We start from the raw sequence: 12878 nt of genomic DNA on the forward strand, positions 1-12878 counted from the left end.
AGACGTGCACAGTCTAAAGCTATTGCTATTCAGTTTCACTTTACATGATTTACCGATTAATACTCTATTATAACTCAACAATCACATAAAGCATACAATCAACAAGTATTCACAACTTTTTTTATCCTGGAATTAAACAAGTGATCACAAAGCTGTCAATCAAGAATCCCTTCCAATTAATTCAACCTTTCCTTTAACAATGGTTAACCCATTGATATGGATATAAAGTTTCAACTTACTAAACAAGGTCCTCGACCCTCATAAAGTAGTGAAAAGCAAAAAGGAAACAACGATCAATCGATCTAAACCAATATATATAAAATAATATAATGTTCCCAGCTGACATGCTTGCATCAAACATCCATGCTAACATGTTATAATTCTTATAATAAAAATGTATGCTCAACGCATTCATCCAACGACATTGAACATGAAATTCCGACATAAACAAGTTCATAAATACATTTTAACATGATTTCAACAATAACACACATCCACAACAAACACACAGGTATGTACGTACCTTGTGTAAACAAATTGATAGGCTACTTAAACAGTCTCAAGAGTCGCCTACTGAGAATTCTCCACCTAAAACCAACCAATATAGATTCATATCAACTCACATTGAATTATCAGCAACATTAGGGTGCTTCAAACCCTTCCTAAACATAATTAGAACACTCCCCAATGTCGAAACTTAATTACTAAACCTCCTAGTATGGTGACTATTTCACTAATGATCGCCAATTATCATAAACTCCAATAAACATGCCCCTTTACAATTTCCAACAATATACATTCATTTCAAACTATTCCAAAATATATACAACATACTTAAAATCATAAAAATAATAACTTTAGTAACTTATAATCATACTACCATGATTTTAAAACTATTAAAACCTTAAAAATTCATTCTTTAATAATTAAAAACACTTATTTAACAAAATTAATAAATCTGAAATTTAATAAATTCGTTATGCAAATATATAAATCTGAATTCTATATTTACATAATTAAAACCATAAAAACATGATTTAACTTACTAAAACAAAATCACAACATTAAATAGTTTAGGGTTTAAAGAAATAACCAAAGGGAGAGGTAGGAAAAGCTGGCCGGAGGTAGTGCAGCGGCCCAACAGCGTGGCAGCGACGGTGCAGGGCCGCGCTGGGTGGTGCTGAGTTGCGTAGGAACCAAAAGGCGAGAAAATAAAGAAAGAACGAGAGGGCGAGGACATGCGTCGGCCGGAGGCGAGAGCAACGACGACGAGGGTTGCCAGTGGTCGTCCGGTGGTCGTCGTGGTGGTGACTGCACTGATTTGCGAGAGAATAAAGGAAGAAAAAGGAGAAGCAGAGTACGACGTACTTGCTGCTCGTGGAGGATATGAGAGGAGGAAGGTTGGACGGCGGCGCGACAGCGCGGCGGTTGTGTGGTTGGGCGACTGGTTGATGGTGGATGGTGGTGGCGTGAGGGAGCAAGAAGCAGGTTGAGGGTTCACGTGAATTTGCAGTAGGGGGAGAGAGATAATTTGAGGTTTTCTTATTTTTTTGTTTTTACGTGAAGTTGGAACAAGTAAAGAGAGTGGTGGGTTTATTTGTTTTGGGCTTCACTATTTGGGCTAGGATTAGGATTGGGTTTTGATGTTTGAATCCAAACCGATTAGGATTGTTTTCCAAAATCAAAGCGTTTTTATAATTCAAATTCTTTTCAAAGTAAAATTCTAAAATTATTTTTGATTTCATAAATTTTTAAAATATTTAAAATGCATTTGAATAAATAAATATCCATTAAATATGTATATATATTACTAAAATTCACCAAAATAATTTAAATATCATTAATTACTCGTAAAACTTTATTAATAGGCTTTATAAATATACGGGGGATTAAAATATATGCTAGGATTTGTACTCAAATAATCTGCAAAATAAGCTCAATTTGGAATAAACTTCCAAAGAGAAACGTCTCGCGGATTTCGGAATCGGAGGTAATCGCATTACGTATTAAATTTGTTCTTCTACTGTAAGAATGGATCATAGTGCGGTTTCGCAAATGTAAAATTGACACTATCATTTTCAACTATTGTCGATTATGTTTAAAAGGTCCCAACTTTTGATTCGTACTAGACGATCCCAACTTCGGGGGTCTCAACATTACATAGTCCTCAACCAAGATTAACTTGTTAAATTGGTCAATAGTGCAATGTGGCACAAGCGTACTGGATTTCAATTTTTTCTTTTAAAAAAAAGACTCCAATGTTCCCTCTGTTCTCTCCGTTTGCCCTTTTTCTCTTCATCCCATTTGCGACGTTCGTATTCATCACCAATACTACAGATGTCTCCACGAAAATGAATTTGCCATATTTTCTTTCAATTTGCCATATAACACTAGGGATTTTATAAATAATGTGAAGCATCAATTTTGATCCCTCGAGTATTTCAATTAATCCAAATTTGTGTTATGCTTCAAACCTACCAATTTACCTTTGATATTTTTATCATACTATGCAATAGTGATTTATTTATAATTCTTTATTTAATCACTCGTTTTATTTTTATTCCTAGTTTGTTTTCTAGATTTCATTTACAGCCCGTTTGGTAGCCCGTAATAAACGGTGGGAATGGGAATAAATCCTAGGATTATTTGGCAAGAAATTAACATCATGATGTCCATGTTAATGAAATGTTGTCTAAAGCTTGGTGTTTTTCTTCATAAATTTGCATTCCCACCTAATACCACTCCCCAAATGGTAATGGATGGTAATTGAAATTTATAAAGAAAAAGAGATGATTTTGAGTGAATTAGGATTACCATTGGAGTGGATATTGATTTTCCTTACAAATTTACATATAAATTCATTCCCATTGACACCATTTATGACCGGCAACCAAACGGGCCGTCATAGTATAAAAGTGTATTTTTCTTTATATTGTTGATCAATAAGTATTGCTAATTAGTGCAAAAACAATAAAATTCAACAATATCTTCTAAGAGCTTCATTACTTTTCTTTTACTAGTATAAAAAAAATAATTGCATCATAAGAAATTAAGAACTTTAAAGGAGACTTGCTACTTCCAATCCTTCACATGTTTTTTGTCAATCAAACAAGCATTGTATTCTAACGTGGATATAAATAGCATATACCATCACCAATTTTGGACTAGCAATACGAATGGTGCTCCTATTTTTCTATGAAATTCTTTCATAATCCAATAAAAAATAGGAACCAAAATTAGGGATATAGGCGAAAACTATCATGAGTATTCCTATGTTTAAGCACCATCATTACTAGTAACAAAATCATCGCACAAAATCTACCTATATAAACACAACTTCCTCCGCTATTCAACCATATCATTTATTTATTTTGCGCTTTCCTCTTCTCAAACTCTCACCTAATAAAAAAACTCACCCGAAACAATGGTTATTTCAAATATTTATCTAGCCATTGTTTTGGTAAGTGGGTTAACCATGGCCCACATATGTTGGGCATCATCTGTATCCAGATGGAAATTACAATACCTCATACCAACCAATGCGGCCCGTGCTAAGGTGATGGAACCCCCCTTAGTTTGGAACAAGACTCTTGAAGATTTTGCTAGATCATATGCTAAAAAGAGAGCATTAGATTGCAAATTACAACACTCTGAAAGCCCAATTTACGGTGAGAACATAGCAATGAGCCCTGGGGATTTAAGTGCAACTGCAGCCGTTGATTTTTGGCTCACTGAAAAACTCGATTACAATTATGGTTCTAATACTTGCAAAGACTCGTGTGGGCATTACACACAAATTATTTGGAAAGATACCAAAAGTGTTGGGTGCGCTAGAGAAAAATGCCGAAATGGGGGCACTTTTGTTACTTGCAATTATTATCCTCCTGGAAATGTTGTTGGGGAGAAGCCTTATTAAGCATTAAGCATTGTTTGGTAGAAAGGAAACTATGTTTTGAATTTTTCTCATAATGCCTCTTTAGTCATTTTATATTTTTTTAAACAAAAACATGCCTAGTATATGTGTAACGTAGAGATTATACATTAGATGTTGCTAATATGTTATAGCAACATTGTTGATTAAAATATATGGTGCCTGATTTATGACTAAATTGACAATCTCTTAGACATTAATTTTTTATGTCGTACGAAAAAATTGATACATTGCCGATGTGATATTACCTTGAATTCCCGATGTTGGTAAGTTATGATTGCAATATTTAATTCATTTAGTGAAAAAGTCATTAATAATAAAAGAAAATAAATTCTTAAAACTAGGTTAGGCTTGGTTAAAACGGGTACTAAGAATACATCATTTGGTAATTCCTAAACAAACAAAAAATAAAATTTACTCCGACCAACACAACGAATTCAAAAGTATTAGGTTCATTCTTCACCCTTCTTTTTTCCAAATGACATAAACTACTATTTATTTATTCACAACTTCTATATTTCCCCTTTTTCAAATTTTTTTTTTTTGCTTTAGGAATTTTAAAGTGCTTTTTTCCCGAACATTTTCACTTTTCTGCCTGATTTCATTGGTAGAGAAACTAGCACTTCAATTGAGCAATGAACTGTACAAATTTTATTCATGTCGCATTCTCCATATTGCCATGTAATTAATATACCGTAGTAACATTACTTCACGATATCCAAAAAAAACATACCAAAGGTTTATAGGGCATGTAATTTAGGGCGCCAAGAAATGGGAACAAAACTCAACATGGCTCAATCTATTGGGTAATGCGGAATAAGAAGACCAGAAGTGAATAATCCTGATCCTAACATTTGAAGCTCTAACTACCTAAAGAAATATTCACTCGTTCCCCCACACACGTATCACAAAGTCGCGAATAGTACCAAGAAAAGTCCAAGAATCATAACACAAAAGGGGAAAAAAACTAACCACGTGATAAAAGATGGGAACTACTTCAGATATTTCAGTCTATAAGACCCAAATTCCCCATAATACTTGAGATTCGTGCACCGAGTGTGGGCCCAGAAGAAAATTCTAGCCCCAAACCATTACAAAGAAAGGATTACTTCATCTTACCGAATTTATAAACCTAATGTAGATCAATTCACGACAAAACCCATAGATAAAATATTAGAAAATTGATGGGGATAAGTCAACAACATTTTTCCCGTCTATTAAAAATATGTCTAATTTTCAATTATATCTAATTATGTCAGCATTTTAAACCCATCTATTATTAACAAGTTATTTAACTGGTAACCAGCTTGTTTAATTGTCAACATGTAGGTTAAAATTTTCCTCCCAAAATGTGTGCATGGCATGCGTTAACTTTTTACAGCTAGCCACCCACCTCATAATTTATTCACTTAATACTATAAAAAGAGGTTATTGAACAACTTCCTCTTGTCGCTCGTCGCTTCTACTCCTCTTGCTCTTCCATAAATGAGCTTCACCCACCTTCGTACCTCTTTTTTCATTGATAAAATCGACCTTCATTTGATGTAATCGGCGAGCATGAGTTATAGAGACATATCATTCAAAGGACTCAAGGCAATTAACTAATCCACCAAGAAAAATTCATTGGTGTAAATTACTAACACTATATAATTTTTTAAATTTTGAATTCTAAGTTTATTGTTTTACTTAAAAAGGAAATTTGACTAATTATAGGAATTAAAATCTTATTTTTGTACAATTTTGTTGTTGGTGGAACCAATTATTAACAGAAATTCATAATGGAATGAAAACTAGAAAATGAAATTGACTATTTACATTTGTTATATGAAAAATCACATTAAATTCGAATAATGGTATGTATGTTTGGTTTCTAATTTGTTGAACTTTTTAATTGAATTAGCTATATAGTTGCTGATTTGGTGTAAATTAATTAATTCACCTTATTATATTACTGAATTGCAGGTGATCATGAAATCTATTGTATTTGACGTTGTTACTTTGAAGTTTTGGCATGGTGGGAGATTTAAAAGAGTTGGTGTTGAAATTTAGTGTACATAGGAGGAAAAGGTAGCCCAGTAGCAGTTGACCTAAATGAATTGTTTACCTTGACTAGTGGACTTGAAAAGAAAAATATGTATAGTATGAAAATATTTGGGTTCATATTACTTAGTTAAAAGCCTTAGTTTTGAGGATGGATTAAAGCAAACAAAATTCAATGATGTAAAAGTGCCTAAAATGGGTTAGCTTGTTGTAGAATACAAGACAATTGAGTAAAATTTGTTTCGTGGTGATGATGAACGTGTGGTTTCACCAAAACAACAACTAGTGTATTCACCGATCCTTATCCTAAACGCTCACTTCATTCCCTGATCCTTCACCTTTTAGGTAAAGACAAAAATTAACACCAAAAAGAGCCAAACCTATAGATTTGATGTCATCAACTAGGAGAAGGCCAAGGAGATAGGTTCAAAGTGTTGGGTTATGAACAATCTAATCGTTCTACATAATGAACCTTAATACACGATTGCGTGGTAGAATATAATCAACCAAGTAGTTAACAATGAAATACATACAATCTATAACGTGTGTCTTTCGTAAGATCCTCCCGAACCGAACACGAACCGAGTTAAAAAGATCTCAAGTGTTACCCCTCCACGTATTCTCCTCCAGTATACTAGCTTAAAATATAGTCTCAATGTAGGCATATAGTTCGGATTCTGACTTTAGAGATTAGGCAAAGATAATAATATCGTGTTGTAGACACCTAATTTGTGTCTCCCCTAATGGGATGATGACGAAACCATTATCCTTGCTAGGTGATTAGTACAACTCCGTGCGGAAGTCCTAATTGCTATAATGTATTCCAAAATCCAAAGTCCAAAGTCCAATTCCAGAGCCCGTTCCCATTCCGGAACTCGGTACAAAATTCAATTTCCAAAAATTAAATTCAAAATCCAAACCCAATCTCACCCAATGGACCTCTCCATTGGTCTTACAAGGCTGTGTCCGGTTGAAATTACATTAAGAAATCCAAAATCGGGAGCCGACCCATAAAACCGGGCATGCCGGGCCCCGTCCCGTAAAACTGAGTCCAAAATACGAAACCCGAGTACAAAAATCGGAATGTTTTTAGTCGCAACATGCCTTAACCTCCAAGCTAAACTATGTGACAAAAATTGTACAAGCTCGTACAAGGTACATGACTTCAAGCCAAAGAAAAAGGACGGTGTCATCGTCCTTGTTTGTCGTGACCTGGAACACGTCACCAGTGCCAGGTGCTGGCCTTGCGCTAGGCGCTGACGTGTCTTGGCGTTTAGCCATATAATTTTCTATTTAAACCCCAATTTTCACCCCAAATGGGGGGGGGGGGGGATTTTCAATACAACGTCGTAATACCATTTTTTCGACTCAAAATAAAAACACAAATCCCATTTCCCCACTTTCAATTCCTATAATTTTCTAAAATATTAAAGGAATTGGGAGCACTAATCGGAGAGTTAACCTAAATCTAGCAAGGTAATCTGAATCCCTAATACAAAATCACTATGATTTAATCAAAGTTTCTACCTTTTCTAAATCCATTATTCAATTCCTATGATGTTTTCATTTGAGTTCATACTCATGATAAACTAGAAAAAATGTTCAAAAGTGCAATCTTTGGGAGGATTTCACTCTTGAAATTCGTCTCAAATGAATTTCTAAGCACATTTTCAATATCAATATGCAAGTTTCAAGATTTATTTTCGAAAATGATTAGTAAAATGAGGAACTTCCATGCTTGAAAGGTTTCCCCTTTTACAACAATCACCATACAATTTTACAAAATACAAGTCTTTTCAAAAGTTCAAGGATGTTTGGAAAAGTGCAAACCCTTCCCCAAACTAGAACATATGAGCATTTCAATTTCTATCTTCAATATTCAAGTTCCATTTTCAATATTCAATGATGTTTAAGTGAGATCAACTTCTCTTTAAACTAGAATCAATTTCAAGTCATGGAGCATATTAAAGGTAGAGCCTTTTAGCATGAAAAGGTCTAATCTTTAAGAGTCGAGACTCCTAATATCAATATTCAAGTTCTATATTCAAGATTCAAAGTTTCATTTCAAATTCTATATTCAAAATCAATGATGCTTCAAGATGAGCAACTCATCCAAAGTTAAAATTTTCTAGAGAATTGAATCCGTATCGGGCACACTTATTATTAAGAAGTTGCTTGGCGTTCGGATTTCAAATTCAGTAGTACAATTTCAATATGTCATTTCAATATTGCACTTTCGATATCACAATTTAAATATCGCACTTTAAATATCGCAATTTCAATCCCGCACATTCAATATCGCACTTTCAATTCCGTACTTTCAATATCACAATTTCAATATCGCACCTTTAAATATTGCACTTTCAATATCCCACCCTTTACTCGCCTTTTTCAAGGCGATGTGGTTTCATACACATTTCAATAATTCCTTAATTTTTGTGATGATTCTTTACGTGTTTATCGCTTTTATCACCTAACATGCTAAATACAACAATATACAAAAGGTTACATCATGCTTAACAAAGATAATTTTTGGACAAACCGACCTTAGTTCCTTTAATTAACTTTAAAGCAAGGTGACCACGTACAAGTGGCAATTTTAATGTTTAAAATGCATGATTCAACCAACTTAGTGTCATGATTAGGATTTCATGAAAACGATCCTTGTCTTGTGTTCGAATGTACTTGTAAAGCTTGCCAAATAAGCGGTTTGTTCCCGTACCCGAATCTCACACGTTCGGTTTCTAAGATTCAATGCCTTATACAAAAGAGTCAATTTTGGTTCTTCCAAAGCGGACCCTTAAATGTTTGGTGGCGACTCCTTCGAAATCCAAAATCTCAAAACCCGTAGGGAAAACCATGTACGAAAAAACCATTCCCCCTACAATCTGGCAACTCCACTGGGGAGTTCTAAATTTCAAATTCGAGTATACGAGCAACCCATGAGCATTCTCCCACTGCTACCCTCCAGTTCTGGATGCAAGCAGTAGTGCTGGGCACAGGCCCTGTGCCAGACATTGTTGTCTTCCTTCAGCACAGTGGCTTCCAGTGGCTAGCTGCCCATTCTTCCCAAGTATTCGAGTGGGAGTTCAGTTCATATTTATAATTTCGCAGAACGCTCCCAAACTTCGAGAACGAATGCCAAAAAACAATCTTTTCAAGTACAATATTCGATTACAATGTGATTCTAGGCATTTCAAGCATGTTTTCAAAAACTATATTTGTGCAAAATCAATTACTACCTTGCCCAACATGAATGTGTTCTACATTCGGGCTAGCCCCAGGGGAAACAAAATGGTTATTCTACATACGGTTCCTGACCAAGGTGTTTAACCATTTCCACGCCTACCGGAACTTGACATTTTCTTGACGTTCCTAACGTCAAGCATGGAGGTCGTCTGCCAACAAACACTTCCCCCAGGCAGAGGTGAAACAATTTTTGCCGGATCCGCCTCTAAGTCAAGGACCCTTCGGACACCCAAGCCGACCTCTTGCATCATACAAAACATAGACCGACTTTAGGTTTATAACTGTGCATGTCGCATTCATATCTATGTTAGTGTGACAACGTCCTATTTGTGCATTGTGTGTTCGTCTTTGCACGCGTGAATGACTAACCCTGAGTTCTAGCTTTGCCAAAACCATTAGCCTCCAACTAGGAAACCTAACCCCTAGAAGCATCATTCAATTGCCGATTTAGGGTCTTTTAGGAGTTCCACTCCTTTTGATTCAAAACCCCTAAACAAGCCTAACGCAAAAATACCAAATTAAAAATTCCAATCGAACGGCGTTATAATGCCGGATTTTCGAGTCAAATTTCCAAATCCAAGTTTCAAAAACCCAATCCAACGGCGTCATAATGCCAGATTTTCGAGTCAAATTTCCAAATAAAAAAATTCAGTCTAACGGCGTTATAATGCCGGATTTTCGAGTCAAATTTCCAAATCCAATTTTCAAAAACCCAATCCAACGGCGTCATAATGCCGTATTTTCGAGTCAACTTTCCAAATTTATAAATTTAATCCAACGGCGTTATAATGACGGATTTTCAAGTCAAAATTCCAAATCTAAGCTTCAAAAATCCCAACGACATTGTAATGCCGGATTTTCAATTAAAATTTTCAAATCCAAGTCCTATGTCCGCTCAAGTTCAAATGTCCAAATCCATGGCATAATTCCGGATTTTCAATTCAAATTTTGAAATCCAAGTCCTATGTTTAAAACCTGATGTTCAAATGTCCAAATCCATGATGGCATAATGCCGGATTTTCAGTTCAAAGTTTCAAATCCAAGTCCTGTGTTCAAAACCTCAAGTTCAAATGTCCAAATCTACGATAGTGTAATGCCAGATTTTCAAGCTTCAAATATCTATTCAAAACCTTTCCAATCCTAAGCTCCAATCCCTAATTCCATGACCGCATAACGCCCGGTTTTCAAGTTCAAAAATGTCAATACCTTCAAAGTTCAAATTCAAGGTCTCATTTTTTTATACAAAACCTCCCTTTTCAAATTCCAAGTTCAATTTGCAAATCAAACTCAAGTTTCAAATTCACTTTCAAGTTCCAAGGACATTCGTCTACCATTGCTCTCAAATATCAAATTCCAAAAATATTTCCAATGGGTTGAAAATCCCTAGAAATAATACAAATTCTATCTCTCCGAACGGGTTGAAAATCCCTAGAAATAATAGAAATCCTATCTCTAACACGGGTTGAAAATCCCTAGAAATAATACAAAATGAAAAAAACATTTCCAACGGGTTGAAAATCCCCAAAAATAATACAAAATTCAATCTTTTCCAGTGGGTTGAAACTCCCTAGAAATAATACAAATTCGATTTCCAAAAACATTTCCATTGGGTTGAAAATCCATAGAAATAATAAATTCAATTTCTAAATTCTACCGGGTTAAAATTCCCCTAAAATATTCCAAACTCTATTCCGGGTTGAAAATCCCTTGAAATAGTACAAATTCAATTTCTGCATTCTATTGAGTTGAAATTCCCTTGAATTATCTCAAGTTCTATTATTGGGTTGAAATTCCCTTTAAATATTCCAAGTTATATTATTGGGTTGATATTCCTTTTAAAAATTTCGAGTTCTAATGTCAGGTTGAAATCACCTTTAAATATTCCAAATTCTGTTGGGTTGAAATCCCCTTTAAATAATCCAAATTCTATTATCGGGTTGATATTCCCTTTAAATATTGCATGTCCTACTGTCGGGTTGAAATTCCCTCGAAATATCCAAAGTTCCTATTCAAAATAAGGTAGTTTCCACAAAAGAATGAAGCTCCTTTCCCAAAACACTTCCAACAGGTTGCGAATCCCGATACAAGTACAACTTCCAAAGGTTGAAACTCTTCTGAAATAGTTCTAATGGGTTGCAAATCCAAATACAAGTACAAATCTCTATTATAAAAGCCAGCTCCCGAGGGCTTTTTTGTAACTTAACTTTTCATGTCCCCAATTAAAATTACCAAAATACCCTTTATTTCGTTGTTTATCGTCCTGAGCGATTTAGTACCCCTAACCCTTCCTCCCTCCCACCCTCCCTCCCATTTTCTCTGTCCTTCCTCCAGTTTTTTCCTTCGATCCTCTTCATCTTCTTCCTCTAATCCTCTTCCACCAAACCCCATCCTCCATTCTAAATCCTAAATATTTCGTCTCTCTTTCACCGCACACACACTCTCTCTCCTCGACCTCTCGCCGTCGCCATCTCCATCACCATCACCATCACCGTTTGATCTTCGGGTGAGATTTTAACAATTTTGTTTAAATTTTCACTTTTTTCCAATTGATTCGGAGATGTTGTTTATTTGATGTGTTTTTTTTTTTCCCGATTTTTATTGTTTTTTCCAATTGTTTTTTCGGGTGAGTTATGTGCAAATTTAATGATTTTGAACCCAATTTCGTTGCTTAATTTTGTTGCCCTTCCATAAAACTGGTAAACCCAAAATCAGCCTGTGGTGGAGGGCAGCGGCACTGGAGGCGGAGGTGGAAGCGGCGGAGCAGCGTACAAACTCACCATTAATTTTGCGTTCGCCTCTCTCAAATTCAGCTGCTTGGGTACTCCATTCCCTTCAATTTAATTTCTGCTTTGAATTTCATTAATTAATTGTTCAGCTGCTTTGAATTTATGCTTTGAAAATTCGAATTTTGTTTTGTGGAATTTATTTTGGGTTTTGGTTGGTAATTGAGATAGAATTTGATCAAATTTGGCTGAGAATTTAGGAAACTTCCAGGATTTAAAATATGATCCAAATTTGTTGTTTCATGCTTCTAGGATTTTTTTTGCATCATTATTTTTGTTTCTTCGGATTTGTTTATGTTTTTGCGACTCTGATTTTACAAACTAGGGATTTCAATTGCTATTATTTTTTCGTTTTTGCAATTTTCGTTACTAATTGAAGACGTATTTATAACGAGGTTTTGCTTTTGATTAGGTTTTAGAAACCCATAACTCAAAACCTTCGAATCTCTCTCCCATGAGTGTGTTGCGCTACCCCGCTCACTCGGTCGACGGTGTTGCAGACCACCACTCTCCTGCACGGAGGAGCTTCAGTTGCCACACAAATACCCAGGAGTGCGCGCGTCTTGCTGCTTCACGCTAACCGGCTTTGACCATCATTGGCGGAACCTAAAATCAAATACTATCGTCAACTTCGGTACTATTGCTTCTGAATTCGGTTGAATTAACTGATAACTTAGTCTTAATTAACTCATGCTTAACTCACTTCCCCATTCGTTCAATTACTTTTGGTGCATTTAATTTATGAATTGAAGAACAATCATGTTTTCTTGCTTAATTCAATTGTATTGATTACAATTTATTTGGTAATTTGTTGCAGAATTTTATTCATGATGAAGATATATTGCTTGATACGATCAAAGCTAGGTGTAATTTCC

At 35.2% G+C, this 12878-nt stretch overlaps 1 protein-coding gene across 1 annotated transcript; it reads left to right on the top strand.

Moving 5' to 3' along the window:
* Positions 1-3356: 3356 nt before the first annotated feature.
* On the top strand, positions 3357-4131 carry LOC110787702 (pathogenesis-related protein 1-like). Its single transcript, XM_021992342.2, has one exon. It carries the CDS (start codon positions 3425-3427, stop codon positions 3914-3916), a length of 492 nt encoding a protein of 163 aa, XP_021848034.2. The 5' UTR covers positions 3357-3424; the 3' UTR covers positions 3917-4131.
* Positions 4132-12878: the final 8747 nt, after the last annotated feature.

This window comes from Spinacia oleracea, chromosome 6 (genome assembly GCF_020520425.1).
Source record: "Spinacia oleracea cultivar Varoflay chromosome 6, BTI_SOV_V1, whole genome shotgun sequence".
Lineage (NCBI taxonomy): Eukaryota > Viridiplantae > Streptophyta > Magnoliopsida > Caryophyllales > Amaranthaceae > Spinacia > Spinacia oleracea.